General features: G+C 38.4%; 2 protein-coding genes across 2 annotated transcripts in view; both read left to right on the plus strand.

Annotated features, from left to right (window-relative positions):
• ZNF654 (zinc finger protein 654) overlaps positions 1-10,994 on the plus strand; it is a 143,111-nt gene extending 132,117 nt beyond the window's left edge. The window contains exons 8-9 of the mRNA XM_007953273.2: positions 10,418-10,534; positions 10,861-10,994. Coding sequence (XP_007951464.2) covers positions 10,418-10,534; positions 10,861-10,994 — 251 coding nt within the window. The remainder of the gene's footprint in view (positions 1-10,417; positions 10,535-10,860) is intronic.
• A 164-nt stretch (positions 10,995-11,158) lies between these two features.
• CUNH3orf38 (chromosome unknown C3orf38 homolog) lies at positions 11,159-16,400 on the plus strand. The gene is made up of 3 exons (XM_007953274.1): positions 11,159-11,285; positions 13,696-13,937; positions 15,732-16,400. Exons 1-3 carry the CDS (start codon positions 11,159-11,161, stop codon positions 16,398-16,400), a joined length of 1,038 nt encoding a protein of 345 aa, XP_007951465.1.
• The last annotated feature ends 3,617 nt before the right edge of the window (positions 16,401-20,017 follow it).

Consider the following 20,017-nt stretch of genomic DNA (forward strand, 5'->3'; position numbering starts at 1 on the left):
ACCAAAAAAAAAACTTTACCAAAAAAATCTACTCTTTACCAAAAAAACAACTCACTGCTGTCAAGTTGGACCCAAGTCATAGCGACCCCTCCTTGGGTTTCCAAGGCACTATTTCTACGGAAGTAGGTTGCCCAATCTTCCTTCCATGGAGTGGCTGGTGGGTTTGAACGTCCAACCTTCTAGTTAGCAGTCGAATGCCAATTCAGGAGAGATATGATCAAGGTCATACTTTGGCACTTGTGGACTACTTTTAATTGTATTTAGCTTCAACTTGAACTTGCATATGAGCAGTTGATGGTCTGTTGCACTGTCAGCTCCTGCCTTGTTTTGGCTGGAGATACTGAGCTACTCCATCGCCTCTTTCCACAGATGTAGTGGATCTGATTCCTGGGTACTGCATCCAGCAAACTCCACATGTATAGCCACTGTTTGTGGTGTTGAAGAAAGGTATTTGCAATGAATAAGTCATTGTCTTACAAAATTCTGTCATGCAATCTCCAGTGTTATTTCTATCACCAAGGCCGTATTTTCCAACTACCAGTGATTCTTCTTTGTTTCCAACTTTTGCATTCCCATCACCATTGATAATCAACACATCTTGATTGCATGTTTGGTCAATTTCAGACTGCAGAAGTTAGTTATCATCTTTAGCTTTGGTGGTTGGTGTGTAAATTTGAATAGAAGTAGTAGTAGCTGGTCTTCCTTGTAGGCATATGGATATTATCCTATCACTGACAGCATTGTACTTCTGGATAGATCTTGAAACATTCTTTGTGATGGTGAACACCATGCCATTCCTGCTTAATTTGTCATTCCCAGCATAGTAGATCATATGGTTGTCTGATTCACAATGGCCCAAACCAATCCATTTCAGTTCACTAATGCCTAGGATATTGATCTTTATGTGTTCCATTTCATTTCTGACACCTTCCAATTTCCCTAGATTAATACTTAGTATATTCTATGTTCTGATTATTAATGGATGTTTGTAGCTGTTTCTTCTCATCTTGTGTTGTGCCACATCAACAAATGGAAGTCCCAAAAGCTTTACTCTATCCACATCATTAAGGTAGGCTCTACTCTGAGGAAGTAGCTCTTCCCCAGTCATATTTTGAGTGCCTTCTGTCTTAAGGGGCTCATTTTCTGGCACTATTATCAGGCAGTGTTTCAGGGGTATTCATAAAGTTTTTCAGTAATGTATCAGACAGTGTTTCACTGCTATTCATAAGGTTTTCACTTGCCAATTCTTTGAGAAGCAGATGGCCTCTTCCTTCTTCTGAGTCTGTCTTAGCAACCACCACAATATGATGAACTGACAGACCAGTCCAAATAACACTGCTCACTTCCTGGTCTCCCTCAGCTCACTCCAAACCCACCACACCACCTGGCTTCCTTCCTGGCTCCCCTCAGCCTGCTCCAAACCCACCTTGTTTCCTTCCCATCCCCCCTCAGGCCAGTCCACACCTGCAGCAGCACTTTGCTTCCTTCCTGGCCCCCCACTTAGGCTGCTCCAAACCTGTTGCACCATCTCACTTCCCAAATTACATCAATAAAAATTTAAAATTTAAAATGTGAGAGAGGTTATATGTTATTTATGGTTGCTGCATGATGGGGAAGAAATGGCTTCTGTTTTGGTAAGTTACTGTGTGCCAACTACTTTTCTATGTACTAATTTTTAAAACAGCACTAAGGTAGTTATGAACACTTTTTAGACACCAAGGCTTAGAAAGACTAAATGAAGTGCCACAGATAAAAATGAGGTGAGATTGAAAAATCAGATGGCTTTTCAAACCATGTTCCCATTCTGCCTTGCAGTTTTCCCTAGAAATATGAAGCATGAGTGCATCTAATATGTCCAAATAGAGAGCATCAGACTTTTCTCAGGAGCAATGATTTCAGAGAGAAAGGATGAAATCTGGTACAAACATACCTGGTTGATCTTGTATTATCTTCTATTAGCAGTGATTCTTACATTGTGATCCTTGGAGAAGCAGAATCAGCAGAATCTGGGAACTTCTTAGAAGTGCTCAATTTTGAGCTTCAACCCAGACCTGAGCTAGAATCCAGAGAAAGAGCCCTAGTCTTCAGTCCTCCAGGTGATTCTGATACTAAGGTTTGAAACCACTGATCTAAACCAACAACTTTTCCCGTCATCCAAAATGAACTATTTCTCTTTAAATTCCTAGAACCTTCTCAGAATCTCTAGTGCTAGAACATTTAAAGAAGTACACCCCTTGAGGACCAGAATGACATATGCATTATTCACTGTAGCACTTTTCATAATGCTTAGTCCTATATTAATAGATACTTAAATAACTTCTATTGGGTGAAATATTTTAGACTTAATAAGCCATTCTAATCTAGAGTTTGTTTGCTTGTTTGTTTTTCTAACAAAACTTTACCAGAAGATGATTTCATAGAAACAGAAAAAAAGAATTGAGACCAGTGGTATTCAAATTCCAGCTTGGTAGTTTTACAGTTGTAGAGTCTTAAACCATTAACCATATTCAGCAGCGCTCAGGCTTCCTCATCTAGTAAAAGGGGATAGCTGTTCTTACAAAGTTAGAAGAATTAAGTCTGTGAATAACCTGGTCCTGAGCTCTTCCTGTTAGGATTTTGGAAATTTATTTTCATGTTATGGCTCTTGTTCTGTTCTTGGCTCCTGTCATATTAAGAACCCCACTTGCTTTCATCAGGCTGTTTTTATTCTGTGCATTTTTCACTATTGCTCCCTTTAGCTGTATGCTTTACCCTCTTCCCAACTCACCCCTCATTCTTTGATTTATTTCTTCTTGGGCATCACCACTTTCTCCAGAAAGCATGATCTCTCTTGATACCTCTTTATTTCCCCCCTAAAACCAACTTCTCCCAGTGTTCCTCCTCTAAGTATATGACAACTCCATTCTTTGAGTTGCACAAACTAAAACCTTGCGATCATCCTTCACTCTTTATTACCTCCTCCACTGCTACCATCATTACACAAGCCACCATCTTCCCTCACCTAGACTGCTGTAGTAGTTTCCTAAATGGGCTATCTACCTACATTTCAATCTGTTCTACACACTAGAAATCAAGGTGATCCTATTTGAAACAAGTCAGAGCATGGCAATCATTTCTCAGCTTAAAAACCCTTAAATGGCTTCACAACTCATTCATTTACTCAACAAATATTTATTGCATACCTACTGTGTACCAGCTATTGTTAATAGGCAGTAAAAAAAAAATAAAATAAAATCCCTGTCTCGTGGAATTCATATTCTACTGAGAGGCAACAAATATGCAATATGCAAATATCCAAATATGCAATGCCAAGGAGGAAAAGTAAAGTGAGTAGGTAAAGTATAGGCAGGTTTGGAGTTGGTGGTGATCTTAAATAGGGTGATGAAGAAGGCTTATTTGATAATGTAACTTTTGAGCGAGATCTGAATGAAGTAAGGGAAAGAGCCATTCAGATGTCTGAGGAGGAAAATATACCAGGCAGAACAAGAGTGAAGGCTCTGAGGCAGGGACCTGCATAGCAAGTCAAGGAACAGACAGCAAGGAAACAAATGTGACTGAGTATAATGGATGGAAGGAGAAAAGTTACTGTTGAGTCAATTCTGATTCATGTGGAGACTGGAGTGAGGAATGGAGAATAGTAGGAAATAAAGTCAAAGGGGGTGGGGCAGAGTGATGTGTACTGTTCAATACTGTAGCCACTAGCCACATACGGCTATTAAAATGTAAATAAAATACATTCTGCTTCTCAGTTGCACAAGCCAATTGCAAGTGCTTACTAGCCATATGTGGCCAATGGACATACTGAACAGCAAATATAGAACATTTTCATCCTCTCAGAGAGTAATTTTTGACACATCTGCTTTCTGTCCATGGTTTTCAACTGAGGGTGATTTTCCCCCCAGGGTCGAAAGGCAATGCCTGGAAATACTTTTCATTGCCACAACCAGGGGTAGGGCATGCTACTGGCCTCTAGTGGGTAAAGGCCAGGGAGACTAACACATTGTACAATACATAGGGCATACCCCCACCACAAAGAATTATCTGGCCCCAAAATATCAAAAGTGCTATGGCTGAGAAGGGAGCTCTGGTAGCATAGTGGCTAAAGCACTTGCCTGCTAACCAGAAGGCTGGTGGTTCAAATCCACCAGCCACTCCTCAGAAGGAAGGTTGGGCAATCCTACTTCCGTAGTGATAACTGCCTCAGAAACCCAAGGAGGGGTCGCTATGAGTCGGGGCCGACTCGACGGCACATAACAACAACAACATGGCTGAGAAACCCAAGTCTAGATCATCCATGCAACTTTTATCTCATTGCTTATTGCCCCTTTGTTGCTTAAGCTGCTCCAGCTACACCAGCCTCTTTCCTCGGGACCTCTATTGTTGCTTCTTCCTAGAACACAATGAAAGATAAAGTTGGGCGTGTCTTCTGCATGGTATCACATCACCATATATTAGCACTTACCATTATTCTGGAGCCCTGATTTCTCAACAATTAAGTGCTTGGCTGCTAAATGAAATGTTGGTGGTTGGAGCCCACCAACCACTCTACAGGAAAAAGACCTGGCAATCTGCTCTTGTAAAGATTACAGACTAGAAAACCCTATGAGGCAGTTCTTCCCTGCCCTGTAGGGTCACTATGAGACAAAATTGACCAAACAGCATTTTGTCATCTGTTTACTTGTAATACTCCCAAAGCTCCTTAAAAGAGGTCTGTGCCTTTTCTCCCAAGATTCAGTATCTAGCATAGTAAGAGAACCCAAAACATTGCCAGTGAGTCAGTTCTGACAGATAGCAACCCTGTAGGATAGAGCAGAACTGCTCCACAGGGTTTCCAAGGCTATAATCTTCATGGAAGCAGACTGCCTTGGCTTTCTCCTGCACAGTAGCTGGTGTATGCGGTGCTACCAGGACTTCCTTAGCATAAATCAAAAAGGAAAAAAAAAAACAAAACACTGCCATCGAGTCGATTGTGACTCATAGCGACCCCTTCTTGGGTTTCCGAGGCAGTATCTCTACAGAAGGAGATTGCCTGATTTTCCTTCCGAGGAGTGCCGTTGAGTTGATTTCACTCAGAAGGCCCATATATGACAGAGTAAAACTGCCCGTTGGGGTTTCCAAGGCTGTAAATCCTTATGGAAGCAACTGCCTCATCTTTCTTCCCAACCTTTTGGTTAGCAGCTGAGCACTTTAACCACTACACCACCAGAGCTTCTTCTTAGCATAGTGTGGTTGTTGCTGTTAGGTGCTGTTGAGTTGATTCTGACTCATAGTGAACCTATGTAGAACAGAATGAAACAATGTCCAGTCCTGCACCATCCTCATAATCCCTACTACACTTGAGCCCATCATTGCACTCAATGAGTCAATTCATCTTATTGAGGCTCTTCCCCTTTTTCTCTGACACCCCCCTCCCCACTTTACTAAGCATGATATCCTTCTCCAGGGACTGGTTCCTCCTGATAACATGACCCAAAGTAGGTGAGACAAAGTCTAGCCATTCTCACATCTACAGAGCATTCTGGCTACATTTCTTCCAGGATAGATTTGTTCCTTCTTCTGGCAGTCCATGGCATTTACAGTATTCTTAGCCAACACCACAACTCAAAGGCATCAGTACTTCAGTTTTCCTTATTCATTTTCTAGTTTTCACATGCATATGTGGCAACTGAAAATACCAAGACTTGGGTTAGACACACCTTAGTCTTCAAAGTGACATCTTTGCTCTCCCAACACTTTAAAGAGATCTTTTGCAGATCTGCACAGTGCAATGCGACATCTGGTTTCTTGACTGCTGCTTCCATGGGTATTGACTGTAGATCCAAGTAAAGTAAAATCTCTGACAACTTCAATCTTTTCTCCATTTATTGTGATGTTGCTTATTGGTGCAGTTGTGGAGATTTTAATTTCTTTATGTTGAGGTATATGTAATCCATACTGAAGACTATATGATCTTCATCAGTAAGTGCTTCAAGTCATCTTCACTTTCAGCAAGCAAGGTTGTGTCTTCTGCATATCACAGGTTGTTAATGAATCTTCCAGCCATCCTGTTGTTTCATTCTTCTTCATATAGTCCAGCTCCTTGGATTATGTGCTCAGCATACAGATCAAATAAGTGTTGTGAAAGGACACAACCCTGACACACACCCTTCCTGATCTTAAACCATGCAGTATGCCCTGGTTCTGTTTGAACAACCTCCTCTTGGTCTAGGTACAAGCTCCTCATGAGCACAATTAAGTGTTCTGGAATTCCCATTCTTCCAATACTGCCCACAATTTGTAATGATCCACACAGTCAATAAAATATACATAAACATCTTCCTGGTATTCTTTGCTTTCAGCTAAGATCCATCTGACATTAGCAATGACATTGCTCGTTCCACGTCCTCTTCTGAATCTAACTTGTATTTCCAAAAGTTCCCTTCAATATATGGCTGCAAAGGTCTTTGAATTATCTTCAGCCAAATTTTACTTGCATGTGGATATTAATGACGTTGTTAGCTAATAGCAACATTCTGTTGGATCACCTTTCTTTGGAATGGGTAAAAATATCTGTCTCTTCCATCAGGTAGCTATACCAAATTTCTTGGCATAAACGAGTAAGTGCCTCCAACACTGCAACCATTTGTTGAAACAACTCAGTAGGCAATGCATCAATTCCTTCAGTGCAGCTTTAATTTCCTCCTTCATTACCATTGATTCTTGATCATATGCTATCTCCTCAAATGGCTGAATGCCTACTAGTTCTTTTTTGTACAATGACTCTGTATATTCCTTCCATCTTCTTCTGATGCTTCCTGCATGATTCAGTATTTTGCCCCAGCATCTTTCAATATTGCAATTTGAGGCTTGAATTTTTTCTTCACTTCTTTCAGCTTGAGAAATGCTGCATGTGTTCTTCCCTTTTGGTTTCTAATTCTAGGTCTTTGCTCATTTCATTGTAATTGACTTTGTCTTTGTGACAAAATCTTCTGTTCAGCTCTTTTACCTTGACATTTCTTCCATTTGCTTTAGCTATTCTCTATTCAGGGAGCTCTGGCAGCATAGCGCCTAAGGCATTTGACTGCTAACCAGAAGGCTGGTGGTTCATACCCACCAGCCACTGCTTGGAAGGAAGATGGGGCAATCTACTCCCGTAGTGATACTGCCTCGGAAACCCAAAGAGGGGCCACTATGAGTCAGATCTGACTCAACAGCACACAACAACATTCTCTTTTCAAAAGCAACTTTCAGGGTCTCTGCTGACATCCGTTGTGGTCTTTTCTTCCTTTCCTGTTTTTTTTTTTTTTTTTTTCTTTAAATGACCATTTGCTTTTATCATGTATGATATTCTTGATGTCATCCCATGATTCATCTTGTTTTCAGTCATTGGTGTTCAATGTGTCAAATCTATTTTCAGATGGTCTCTAAATTGAGATGGGATATAATCAATGTTATATTTTAGCTTTTCTGGGCTTAACTTTCTTCAGCTTCAACTTGAACTTGCATATGAGCAATTGATGGTCTGTTCCACAGTTAGCTCCTGGCCTTCTTTTGACAGATAATATTGAGCTTTTTCATTGCCTCTTTCCACAGATGTAGTTGTTTTCATTCCTGTGTATTCCTTCTGATGAGGTCAATGTGTATAGCTGCCATTTATGTTGTTGAAAATAAGTATTTGCAATGAATAAATCATTGGTCTTGAAAAATTCTATCATGTGATATCCAGTGTCATTTCTATCACCAAAGCTGTGTTTTCCAACTACCAATGATTCTTCGTTTCCAACTTTTGCATTACAATCACCAGTAATAATCAATACATCTTGATTGAATATTTGGTCAATTTCAAACTGCAGAAATTGGTAAAAAAAATCTTGTTTCCTCATTTTTGGCTTTAGTGGTTGGTGTGTAAATTTGAATAATGGTAATATTAACTGGTCTTCCTTGTAGGCATATGGATATTATCCTATCACTGACAGCATTGTACTTCAGGATAGATCTTGAAACATTCTTTGCGATGATGAATGCCACACCATTCCTCTTCAATTTGTCATTCCTGGCATAGTAGATCATGATCGTCTGATTCAAAGTGGCCAGAACCTGTCCATTTTAGCTTACTAATGCCTAGGATATTGATCATTATGCGTTCAATTTCATTTTTTTTACTACTTCCACTTTTCCTACATTTGTATTTCATACATTCCTCATTCTGATTATTAATGGAAGTTTGCAGTTGTTTCTTCCCATTTTGAGTCATTCCCCATCAGCAAATGGAGGTCTGGGAAGCTTTACTCTATCCACGTCATTTAGGTCAACTCTACTTTGAGGAGCCAGCTCTTCCCCAGTCATATTTTGAGTGCCTTCCGACCTGGGAGGCCCATCTCCCAGCACCATATTAGACAATGTTTCAGGGCTATTCATCAAGTTTTCCAGTAAAATATCAGAGTATTTCACTGCTATTCATAAGGTTTCCACTGGCCAATTCTTTGAGAAGTGGATGGCCCCTTCCCTTTTCCAAGTCTGTCTTATACTAGATGCTTTACTGAAACCTGTCCACCATGGGTGATCCTGCTGGTATATGAAATACTGGTGGTATAGCCTCAGCCTCACAGGAACACAAAAGCTACTTCAGTACGACAAACTGACAGAGGAGTGATGGTGTCTTCCTTATAGGTGTATAGATATTATCCTATCACTGACAGCACTGTACTTCAGGATAGATCTTGAAATGTTCTTTTTGACAATTATTGTGATGTCATTCCTCTTCAACCTGTCATTCCCGACACTGTAAACCATATAATTATCAGATTCAGAATGCCCACTACCAGTCTGTATCAGCTCACTAATGCCTAGGATATCGAACTTTATGCATTTCATGTTTACCACTTCCATTTTTCCTAGATTCATACTTTGTACGTTCCACGTTCCAATTATTAATGAATGCTTGCAGCTGTTGCTTCCTACTTTAAGTTGTGCCCGAGTAGCAAATTAAGGTCTCCAAAGCTTTACTCCATCCACATCATTAAGGTCAACTTTATTTTGAAGAGGCAGCTCTTCCCCACTTGTATTTTGAGAGCCTTCCAACCTGAGAGGCTCATCTTCCAGCACTGTCTCACACAATGTTTCAGGGCTATTCATCAAGTTTTCCAATAATAAATCAGACAGTGTTTCACTGCTGTTCATAAGGTTTTCAGCCAAGTTTTTCAGAAGTGGATGGCCCTGTCCTTCTTCTTCTCAGTCTTAGTCTGGAAGCTCCACTGAAACATTTCCACCACGGGTGACCCAGCTGATAAATGAAATACTGGTGGCATACACTTCAGCCTCACAGCAACACAAAAGCCACAACAGTATTACAAACTGACCAGCGAGTGGTGGTCCCAGCATAGTAGGCACCCATCAATATTTAATGAAAAATACACTGGTATGTATGAGGCAAATAGTACTCCAGATGACATCCACTGGCAAATGAACTGTGTTCTCAGTGTCTTATTTCAAAGACTTTATTTATAGCATGTCTTATAACTGATATTTGACTATGATATATATATATATATACACACACAATATCATGATATATGTATATATATATATATGTGGGTGTGTATAAATACACACACATACACACTGCCGTCAAGTTGGATCCCACTCATAGCGACCCCTCCTTGGGTTTCCGAGGTGCTATCACTACGGAAGTAGATTGCCCAACCATACACACACAAACTATATATATATATATATAGAGAGAGAGAGAGAGAGAGAGAAGTACTGGTGGCATAATGCAATCTACTTCCATAGAGATACCACGTTGGAAATCCAAGAAGGGGGTCACTATGAGTCAGATATGACTCCATGGCAGTGAGTGTATATATATATATATATATATATATATATATATATATATAGTTTGTTGTTATGTGCCGTGGAGTCAGACTGGACTCATAGTGACCCCTCCTTGGGTTTCCCAGGCAGTATCACTAAGGAAGTATATTGCCCAACCTTGAGTGAGAGACAGAGACAGAGAGAGAGAGAGCTAAATTTGCCCATCTGGATCTGCAGATTTGTACATTTCTGGAAATACTCTGATTAAATGTCAGCAAATCTAAAATATAGCTAAAAATGGAAGTACACAATGCAGTAACACAAGTGACAATGTGTTAAAGTCTGATTCTTCAAATGGGTTGGGTCCAGTACAGCATGACTATTTCCCTCTCATGAATGTGGTTTGGCTGTCATACTAATGGTAATAATAACAGCTAATATTCATTCAACTCTTTCTAGGAGCTAGGACCTATTCTTGTTCCCTCCATCTCACAACAATCCTAAGAGGTAGATATCTTTACTAGATCCATTTCGGATAAGAAACTGAGGAACAAAAAGGTCAAGGAGCTTGCCCACTGTCACAGTAAATGACACTGTAAAACCGTGGAAATCTGGCCTCCAGAATCCCCAAGCTTAAACTACGTGAATTCCGACTCTCCCAAGACCAAGCGAGCGAGAACTAAGGCAACATCAGATCCCAGCGCGTCTCAGAGGAACGCCGATTTGAAGGCGGGCAGGCGTGAGATAGGGTATATAATTTTTTATTTTTAAAAAACTTTTCATTGTGTACCAAGGTATTTTAACACTGAGTACTATGCAATCTTAAGACTTCCAAACCACCACTCCTCCAATTGAGAAGAGGTCACAAAGTACGCTCAAGCGCTTCCAGAGGGCCGGCTCGCGAACGGAAGGGAACTGCCTCTATTGGCCCGTCACTCAGCATCACCGGAGCTCGCGGTAGGCTGGTACTGCCCGCCGCTTTCCACGCACCTGCACCTGCGCAGACCTCCAAGGCACTCTTTTGGAGGACTTCCTGAGATTTAGGGATTAACTTTCTGCAACTAGCTTTCTTGTGGAAGGTCAGTGTTCTCCGTGTAAACGCTGCGCTTCTCCAAAGTGGGATACGTGGTAGTGCGCTCTGTCTTGGCCAGGCGCGGCAGCCCGGAACGGCAAGTCAGAGCACCCGTTTTCCTGAGTAACCTCTTTGGAGATCACTTCCGCTCAGGAATCTGTGGTACCGGAAATTCTTCGAAGGCGAACACCAAGAAAGGCATTTTCTGTGTCTGTTGCCAAGGCGCCGCCCTGGTGGGCCGGAACGGCGACGTTTTTGGCGTTGTCCTCTTCCCCCTTCTTGGGGGTCGAGATGTCGGGGCTCAGCCAGCCAGAGATGGAGGGCTGTCGTAATCTGCTCGGCCTATTGGACAACGACGAGATCATGGCCCTATGCGACACAGTTACCAACCGCCTGGTGAAGCCTGAGGACCGCCAAGGTAAGCGCGGATCCTTCTTCCCTAAGGCTGCTTTCCTTCCCCCATACCCCATTCGGACCCCAAGTGGCCAGAGGCTTGAGCGGGCGGAAGACTTTGAGATACCCAGCTTTTTCCCAAATGAGCTCGAGACACTCGAGAATCCCTGTACGCTTTTGATTCATGACACTGGGACCCTGAAGCGGATTCTGATGGGCCGTGGTCCTTGGGGGAGGGTTGACGCTGAAGACGCGTTGCTTCCAAGTTTTATCTTTGAATTTTATGGGCAAACCCTTCCTTTCTCTAGGATCCAGATTACGTGTGTAGCCATTTTTGAAAAATTTTCAGGGAACCAGAAGATTCTCCCCTTTCAGTTTGGATAAGCTGAAGAGTGTCAGCTGATGCTCATACATCTTTTTTTTTTCAAATCTTGGGGGAAGGATATCATAAACACTTTTTATCAGTCTCCTGGGTAAAACAGCCACTATAATGAAAACAGCGGGCAGTGTGTATCCGTATCCCTTTGGATCTAAAATTTTTCTGAGATCATTTTGTATACTAGGAATACATAACTTCCAAGTGTACATTCCGGTAGACTAGACACCAAAGGTTGTTAATATTATGCCTAATCGTAATTAATCCATATAAAAATGACGAGTAGCTTAAGCGTTTATTTCATTTTGTATATCACATGGCTGCTTTACCTTTGGTCAATTTTACTTTAAAATGTGTAAATTCTAGATTTCTGTATGGTGTTTGAAGATAGGGTAGCAGCCTTAAATACCTTCAAAAGATTTTGCTTTTTAAAACTATTTCCCTGGTTATAAGTTGGAGTTACATTTAAGAAAATAATTCATTTGAAACTTTGAACCAAATAATTTACACTGAAAATAGTTTAAGATATATGTGGTTCTTAAACATTTATATATTCTGCTACTTACTTTTTAACAATCATGAAACAACAGAGTAACTCCCCAGTAAAAAAAAAATGTTTAAATGATCTGGGGTTATTTCTCAGGAAAAAATAACCAATAAACATATGAAGAGGTACTAAATTCTTTTGAAAGCAATGAAAAGGAATTGAAAAACACAAGACACCTCCAGTGTATCAGATTGGCAAAAAAATTAAAAGTATAAACTTTCAATGTGGTGATTAAGTGAAGCAATTCAACAGTTGCTGGAGAAGTGTAAATTGCATCTACCAATTTGGAAAACAATTTTTAAACCTTTTTTTTTCTCCCAGAGTTGAAGATTCACTTGCCTAGGCATATTATACTCTAAACCTGGGATTTGTAAGTTTCAGTGTGCCTGTGACTCCTTTGGGGACCTTGTTAAAATGCAGATTCTGATTGATTGGTTCTGGACTGAGTACAGAAACATTGCATTTCTAACCAGCTCCCAGGTGATGCTCTTGCTGCTTGCCCCTGTGTGCACTGGGAGACTTGCATGAGAATATTCAGAGGAATGGCATCAAATAGGACACAATGCACAGAAGTCCTTTTAACAGAAGAATAAATATGTTCTGGTGTAGTCAAATAATGAAACTCTTGTTCAGCTGTGAAAACAAATTAACTGGAGCTAAATATATTGACATAGTTGAATATCAGAAAAGTTGATTATAGAAGTTGAATAAGTGAAAAGTTGAATATATTGATACATTCAATTTATAAAACATTCAAAATGTACCAAATTAAATAATAATGTTTAGGAATACATACTTGTGCAACTAAAAGGGAAAGCAAATGAATGATTAAAAACATTTAGGATGTGAGGTGGATGAGAAGAAAGGAGGAAGAACATCAGAGAGAAGTGGAGTGGAGGCCTCAATGTGCTAGTAATTTCCTATGTCTTAAGTTGTGGGTTTATGGAGTTCATTTTGTCATTCTGTACACCTCACACGTTAAAAACAGTCTTTGGTTGGTGTTTAATATAAAACTTTTAAAAATAAAAGAATATTTGACCTGATTCTGCGCTTCCTAGAAGTGTGATTTTTGACACTGCATGGATTCTCAAGTTTTATTCTTTTTAGAGTGAGTTGATTAGATTTAAAAGTTTCTTGCACAACTGAAATACTGCAGTTTATAAGTTTTCAGGGTTTGTGTATAAATGTAGGTTCTGATGGCTTTATTAGAGAAATAATAATTTTTCTGAGTCAATTTTTTTTTTAAATTTAAAACCCACAATACTTTAAAAGAAGATGCTAAACATTTCTGTGAGACATGTAAGAAAGGAGGGATTTTTTTCTATGAAAAGTAAAAGGAAGGGGGGTGCATTTTCTGTACGGAACTTTAAAGTAGGAAGGACTTTTAAAAAAACCACATTTTAAAAAAAGTGATAACCATCCCATGTAAAAGCAGTAATTCCGTGATAACATAACAGAAAAATTTACAAGTGACTCGTGATTTTTTGTTAATCTTTGCAATTTATTTTTTAGATGCTATTCATGCAATATTAGTCTACAGTCAAAGTGTAGAAGAACTTCTGAAGCGTAAAAAAGTCCACCGAGAGATAATATTTAAGTACTTGGCAACACAGGGACTGGTTATACCTCCAACTACCGAAAAACATAATCTTATTCAGCATGCAAAAGATTACTGGAGAAAGCAAACACGGCTGAAATTGAAAGAAACACCAGAACCAGTAACAAAAAGTGAAGACATCCAACTCTTTCAAAAAGTAAAGTAGATCTTATAGTTAGTGACTATGCTATCTGAAGTGATTTAGATAATCCTAGATCTTGGGGGACATGGTTAATAATATTTTATTGGAATTTTAAAACTTCAGCTTTACTTAATTTCCTTTGCATTCTTCTAAAGAACAATAAAACAAAATCTTTATGATGTTGAGTAATGTATATAAAATATTCTACTGATAATGTCATAATTTTTCTATTCCCCAAATGAGGACTAGTGGGGTTTTTCTTTGTTTGTTTTGTTTTTAAGAGTAGATACTGGAAACTAAACCCGACTTGATTCTGATGCATGGTGACCCGATAGGACAGAGTAGAACTGCCCCGTAGGGTTTCCAAGGCCATAAATCTTTACAGAGTGGCTAGTGGGTTCAAACCAATGACCTTTCAGTTAACAGTTGAGTGCTTAACCACTTCTGCCACCAGGACTCCTTTAAGAGTAGATAAACTGAAGGATAAATTTAATTTTAATTTAGACTTTTAATTTGTTATGATTATTTTCTTTTTCCAGTTTGAAACAATGCTGTTTTAAACCCTTTCTAATTTTTAAGTCTTTGGTATTGTAAACATTCTGTGGGGAAAAAATAAACAATTTGTATAATTGATTTTGTTATTAACTGGAAAAAATGCTTTTGTAGTAATTTCTGTTGCTTGACCTTGACTATTCCTGTTTCTTTGTGTCTCTCTGAATTTTAATGTTTTTTGAATGAACCTTCATTATTTGTAGATTTTTTAAACTGTATACCACACAGTTTAAATTAATGAGGTTTTAGAATCATAACATTGCTTTCACAGTAGAAAAGCATCTTCTAAGGGCTTTTATACTTAATGTACTGAAAGGAGCATTGATTTTGAAATTATACAAATGTGGATTCAAATTAGAGTCTGCCATATATACTGCAGGGAGCTCTGGTGGCGTAGTGCCTAACGCATTTTACTGCTAACTAGAAGGCTGGCAGTTCAAATGCACCAGCCTCTCCTTGGAAGGAAGATTGGGCAGTCTACTTCCATAGTGATATTGCCTCGGAAACTCAAGGAAGGGTTGCTATTAGTTGGATCCGACTTGACAGCAGTGGATTTTTTTTTTTTTTTTTTTTAATTTATATACATCATGTGTGAATTTGGCAAGTAACTTGATCTTTCCGAGCCTTGTTTCTTCTTATCTATGCTTTTGTGAAGATAAAAGGAAATAGCCTTGGAAGTGCCAAGCAATGAGGTACTAAGTTCTGGAATACAGAGATGAATAAGATCAGCCTATCAAATGTGTATTTTTGTAGTAACATTTCCTAGGGAAAAAGAAGATATAATAATATAAAATTAATCTCAATCATATTAGAAGTAATATTAAAAACAATGAAAAGGTTTATTATTATCAACTTTATTGAGCTGTAATTTATATGCAATGAACTGCATCTATTTATAGCATACCATTTGATGTTTTAACAGATAAATACACCTGTTAAACTATTGTCACAGTCAAAAGAAAATGATTATATAAATCATTATTAACCATTTGTTCATGCTCATATTGTAGGAAACTTCGTTAAATTTTACTTCCTAAGCTAAATTTCCAGCTATTCAGCTGGGAAATTTCCAAACTACTTTTTTCCATTCTGTAAAAACCATTTTTACTATGTATGATGGGTTCAGTGAGTTCACATGTCATTTGTTTAATCTGCTATGAACAGTGTATTAAAATTTAGCTCTGAAACATGCTTGGTAGGAAAATGGATATAAAAATTAACTTGTTTTGTATGTATTTTATTTATTTTAACTAACAGGAGAAAGAGGATAAAACTGAAAAAGGCGATTTTCGTCTATTAGGAGAAGAATTCTGTCACTGGTTCTTTGAGCTTCTTAATTCTCAGAATCCTTTTCTGGGACCACCTCAGGATGAATGGGGACCCCAGCACTTCTGGCATGATGTCAGACTTAAGTTTTATTACAACACATCAGAACAAAATGTAATAGACTACCATGGAGCAGAAATTGTGAGCCTTCGTTTGCTATCACTAGTGAAAGAAGAATACCTTTTCTTTAGCCCCAACCTAGATTCTCGTGGACTGAAGTGTGCTTCTTCTCCCCATGGGCTAGTTATGATTGGAGTTGCTGGGACTGTCCACCGAGGGAATACTTGTTTGGGCGTTTTTGAACAAATTTTTGGACTCATCCGTTGCCCTTTTGTTGAAAATACTTGGAAAATCAAATTTATCAACCTGAGAATTGTTGGAGAGAGTTCTCTTACTCCTGGAACATTGCAGACACCAGCTGTAACATTTGAGCTAAGTGATCTAGAGGCCTTTTATAATGTAATCACTTCATGTGGTACCAGTGACGTAGGACTTAATGGGAAGCAGGCATTGGACAGTGGAACTGGAGACCAAGCTTTGTGTACTGAAAATGAAGCATTGTTGAGCAGAAGAGAACTGAATTTGCCTCTAAAGCACTGAATGCTGTATGTCATCATAAAAAATTTTCTATACAGAAACTCTTCCAAATAGTACATCAGTAATATCTGATTCATTTCAAGTGTTGGACTGACATATTTTAGTTGAAATACCTTTCTTGACTACAAATCGGCATGTGAATATTTGCCTATTTCTACGTGAGTTTCAGCAGACGTTCTGAGATCATAATGCAGTTCATCAGATAAATCCCACTTTAGGTATTATAGCTAATGGTGTGCCTTAGAAACAGGTAATGCTTTTGTTTTATTTGATGAATATTCTAAAAGCTGTGCTTTTCAAGTAGGAAAGGATTAATAGTGGTTAGTGCTTCACCTCTTAAGTTTCTCATTTACTTTTGTCTAAATCTAGATAATGAGATATCTTACAAATGCATCTCACTACAGTATTGTTTAAAAAAAAAGATTACATATCTTAGAGATGTTTAATGTAAACTCACAATTCTCATTTTAGGAAACTTGAAAGACATGGCATTCTTAATACAAAAAATTCATTTAGCAGGTGGAAGAAAATGGACTTGTTTCAGTATTTAAGAAACATTTTTCAGAGTTACTTGCTATAGTTCAAGCTAAATGCCTTCTATAAAATCTGTAACATTTTCTGAACTTTTTTGGGCAGTGATAAATGCTGTTCCCGAAACCTTACTCTTACTTGGGCTCTATATTATACCTTGAACAAAAACAGTGTTGAAATTTTAAAAAATGTGTCCAATCCCTAACTTTTAAATAAATTACTCTTCTGGTTAATCTTGAAGAGATTAAAAAAAACCCTGCAGATTTATAATGTGTGCATGCATATGTATATGGATATGCATCCACATTGTGAACTAGAATTTTTAGGAGTTTTTCATTTCTAATTTGTGTTACTATATTGGAATTAGAATGTTGCATTTTCAGATTATTTCCATAATTGGTTTAAAGTTCAAAATCGTTATCATCCAGCGCTGTATTTAGTTAGTAATTTTAATTTACAGAAGGGCCATTTTTTTTGGGAAAAAAAATTCAGTTGGAAAATTGTAATAATATATTGTACATGTTAAATTTTACCTTTAACTCTGCTCCTGATCATCTGGGGTTATATATAAATGTTGGAAGCAGGAGGAAAAACTCAATGTTATAATTCCATGTGTCTTATGAGGAGTGCAAATCGATATGTCCTAAAATAAGAACTTCATAAAGGAGGGGAAAATTCCTTTTGCCTCCTGTAAGAATAGTGTATTGCTTAAATTTTATTTACACTTGTGTAATTCTTAGATAATAAAGTTTTAGGCAGTTAACCAAAATAAAGTAAATCTTACTACTGTTTATTACACTGTCAATATGATATAAAGAAAAGCAATTTGTAAAATAACCACCTCTTACATTTTGAACACATTCAGGTCACAAGTCCACCCCTTCCTGTTTTATAGCTCTACTCGGATTGTTAAAGAATAAGTTGATTAAAACCATATTATGTTTTTCTTCCTTAAAGTTGAAGTATCCATTTTGAAGTGTAATAGGTATATATCCTATGGAAGGATAAAATCAAACTCCATTTTCACCTCTTTTGTCATGCTGTTGATGTCAACTATTGGATAAAAATTAATGCATAGGCTTTGGATGGGCAGGGATTACTTCTAGTTATCTTCAGTTGAATTTTTGAATTTGTGTAAATAAAATCCAAGTGAGACTGCAATCGCTGCATGTAATTTTAATCATCCTGATAGACCAGCCTTCTTTAGGATTGAGACTTACTTTTTTTTTTTCCATGTGAATCCCCATAGCTGAGTGTACAGTAGGGCTTAATGTTTGAGGGAATGACTGAGTGAATGAGTAAAATAGCTTGCATACACTGAGAAAGACTTTTCTACCTCTAGAGCTTGTCTAGTTTTTCTCATTGGTGGGTTTTGATCTCATAGTTTGGGTTTCGTTGTGAATACACAGAAACTTTTAGATCCTAAAATAATTTAGATTTGGGGGAGAACTGTAGTGGATTTAAAGACCTCGGATCAGATCAGGTTATATTTGAGGGCTGTTAAGATTGCCCACAGGCGCTCTGGTGGTACAATGGTTAAGGCATTCAGTTGCTAACCAAAAGGTAGGCATTTCCAACCTGCTGGCGGCTCTGTGGGAGGAAGATGAGGCAGTTTGCTTCTGTAAAGATTTACAGCCTTGGAAACCCTATGGGGCAGTTTTACTGTGTCCTGTAGGGTCGCTAAGGAGCTGTGGTAGAGTGGTGGGTAGGGCATTTGGTTGCTAACCAGAAGGTTGGCAGTTCAAACCCACCAGCTGCTCCACAAAAGGAAGATGAGGAAATTTACTTCCATAAAGATTTACAGCCTTGGAAACTTGTTTCCTGTGAGTCAGAATCGACTCAGTGGCAGTGGGTTTGGTTTTTTTTGTAGAGACTACCTAGAAGCCCTGGTGGCAGTGGTTAAATGCCGTACTGTTAACCAAAATGTTGGAGGTTAAAACTCAGCAGCAGCTCCATGGGAGAAAGGCCTGGCCATCTGCTCCTGTAAAATTACAGCCTAGGAAACCCTATGAGGCAGTTTGATTCTACCATGCAGGGATGCTGTAAGTCGGAATCAATTTGATGGCATACAACACAACAGGAATAAAAAGAAAATACTATAGAATATGCATATAGTATGTGAAGAAACACTACTCTGAAGAAGATGACCTGAGAATTGAAATTCATTCATGAATCCTGAAGTTTGACTAGGCCTTTGAGAAGTTCCAAAAGCACACTTGGCATAGTACAAGGATTGAATTCAATTTTTATTACCACTCCATTAGTCTGTGTTAAGCAATGGCAGAGATCCAGCTTTAGGGGTCTCTCTTGCTTTGGTAGATGCTCCAGTTGCACACTAATTAAAGCACTCAGCTGTAAGGTTAGCGGTTTGAACCTACCAGCCACTCCACAAGAGAGAGATGTGGCAGTCAGTTTCCATAAAGTTTTACAGCTTTGGAAATCCTATGGGGGCAGTCCTACTTTGTCCCATTATAGGGTCACTGTGAGTTGGAATCTACTCAATAGCAGTGGGTTTTTGGTTTGCTTTGTTGTACCCAGCTGGTATTTGCAAAGTGTGAAGTCCAGCAGTAAAGAATACAACCCTGTACTTTTATAGTAATGGGGTGGTCAAACTAGAGGATCACCTCACCATTATTTGTTGTAAGCGAATTTCTATATCCTGATACGTATCCTTTTTTGTTAAAGAAAAAAAGATCTTAATAGTTAAATTAGGATATTTTATTAACAACTAGAATGCTGAAAAACATTTTGTTTCATGTCTGTTATTGACTTATAAACCAAACTATAGGAAAAAAGCCATCTCTGTTCAGTCCCCTTGCACATCAGGGCAGGAAAATGTTCCTGAATTTTCAGAAAGGTAACATTTTTTTATGCTAAGGGAAAGCTGATTACCTAGTTCTAGTAAGAAGTTATAATAGCACTAGAAAGGCACTCAAAGAAATGGGATTTATAAAAGGAAGAAATAATCAAACATTTTATTTAAAATGGCTCTTATGACTAAGTAGATCACAAAAATGAATGAAGCCATACCTTAACATTTTTGTTAGAACCTTCATTTTCATGAATTTAGTTACCCTTTTATTTACTAG

This window comes from Orycteropus afer, unplaced genomic scaffold (genome assembly GCF_000298275.1).
Source record: "Orycteropus afer afer isolate SDZICR_OR568_19922 unplaced genomic scaffold, OryAfe1.0 scaffold00383, whole genome shotgun sequence".
Classification (NCBI taxonomy): Eukaryota; Metazoa; Chordata; class Mammalia; order Tubulidentata; family Orycteropodidae; genus Orycteropus; species Orycteropus afer.

Coding starts and splice junctions, on each gene's coding strand:
- CUNH3orf38 (XM_007953274.1), top strand. CDS start 11,159: ATGTCGGGGCTCAGCCAGCCAGAGATGGAGGGCTGTCGTAATCTGCTC. Junction 11,286..13,695: donor GAAGCCTGAGGACCGCCAAG/GTAAGCGCGGAT, acceptor TTTATTTTTTAG/ATGCTATTCATGCAATATTA. Junction 13,938..15,731: donor ACATCCAACTCTTTCAAAAA/GTAAAGTAGATC, acceptor TTTAACTAACAG/GAGAAAGAGGATAAAACTGA.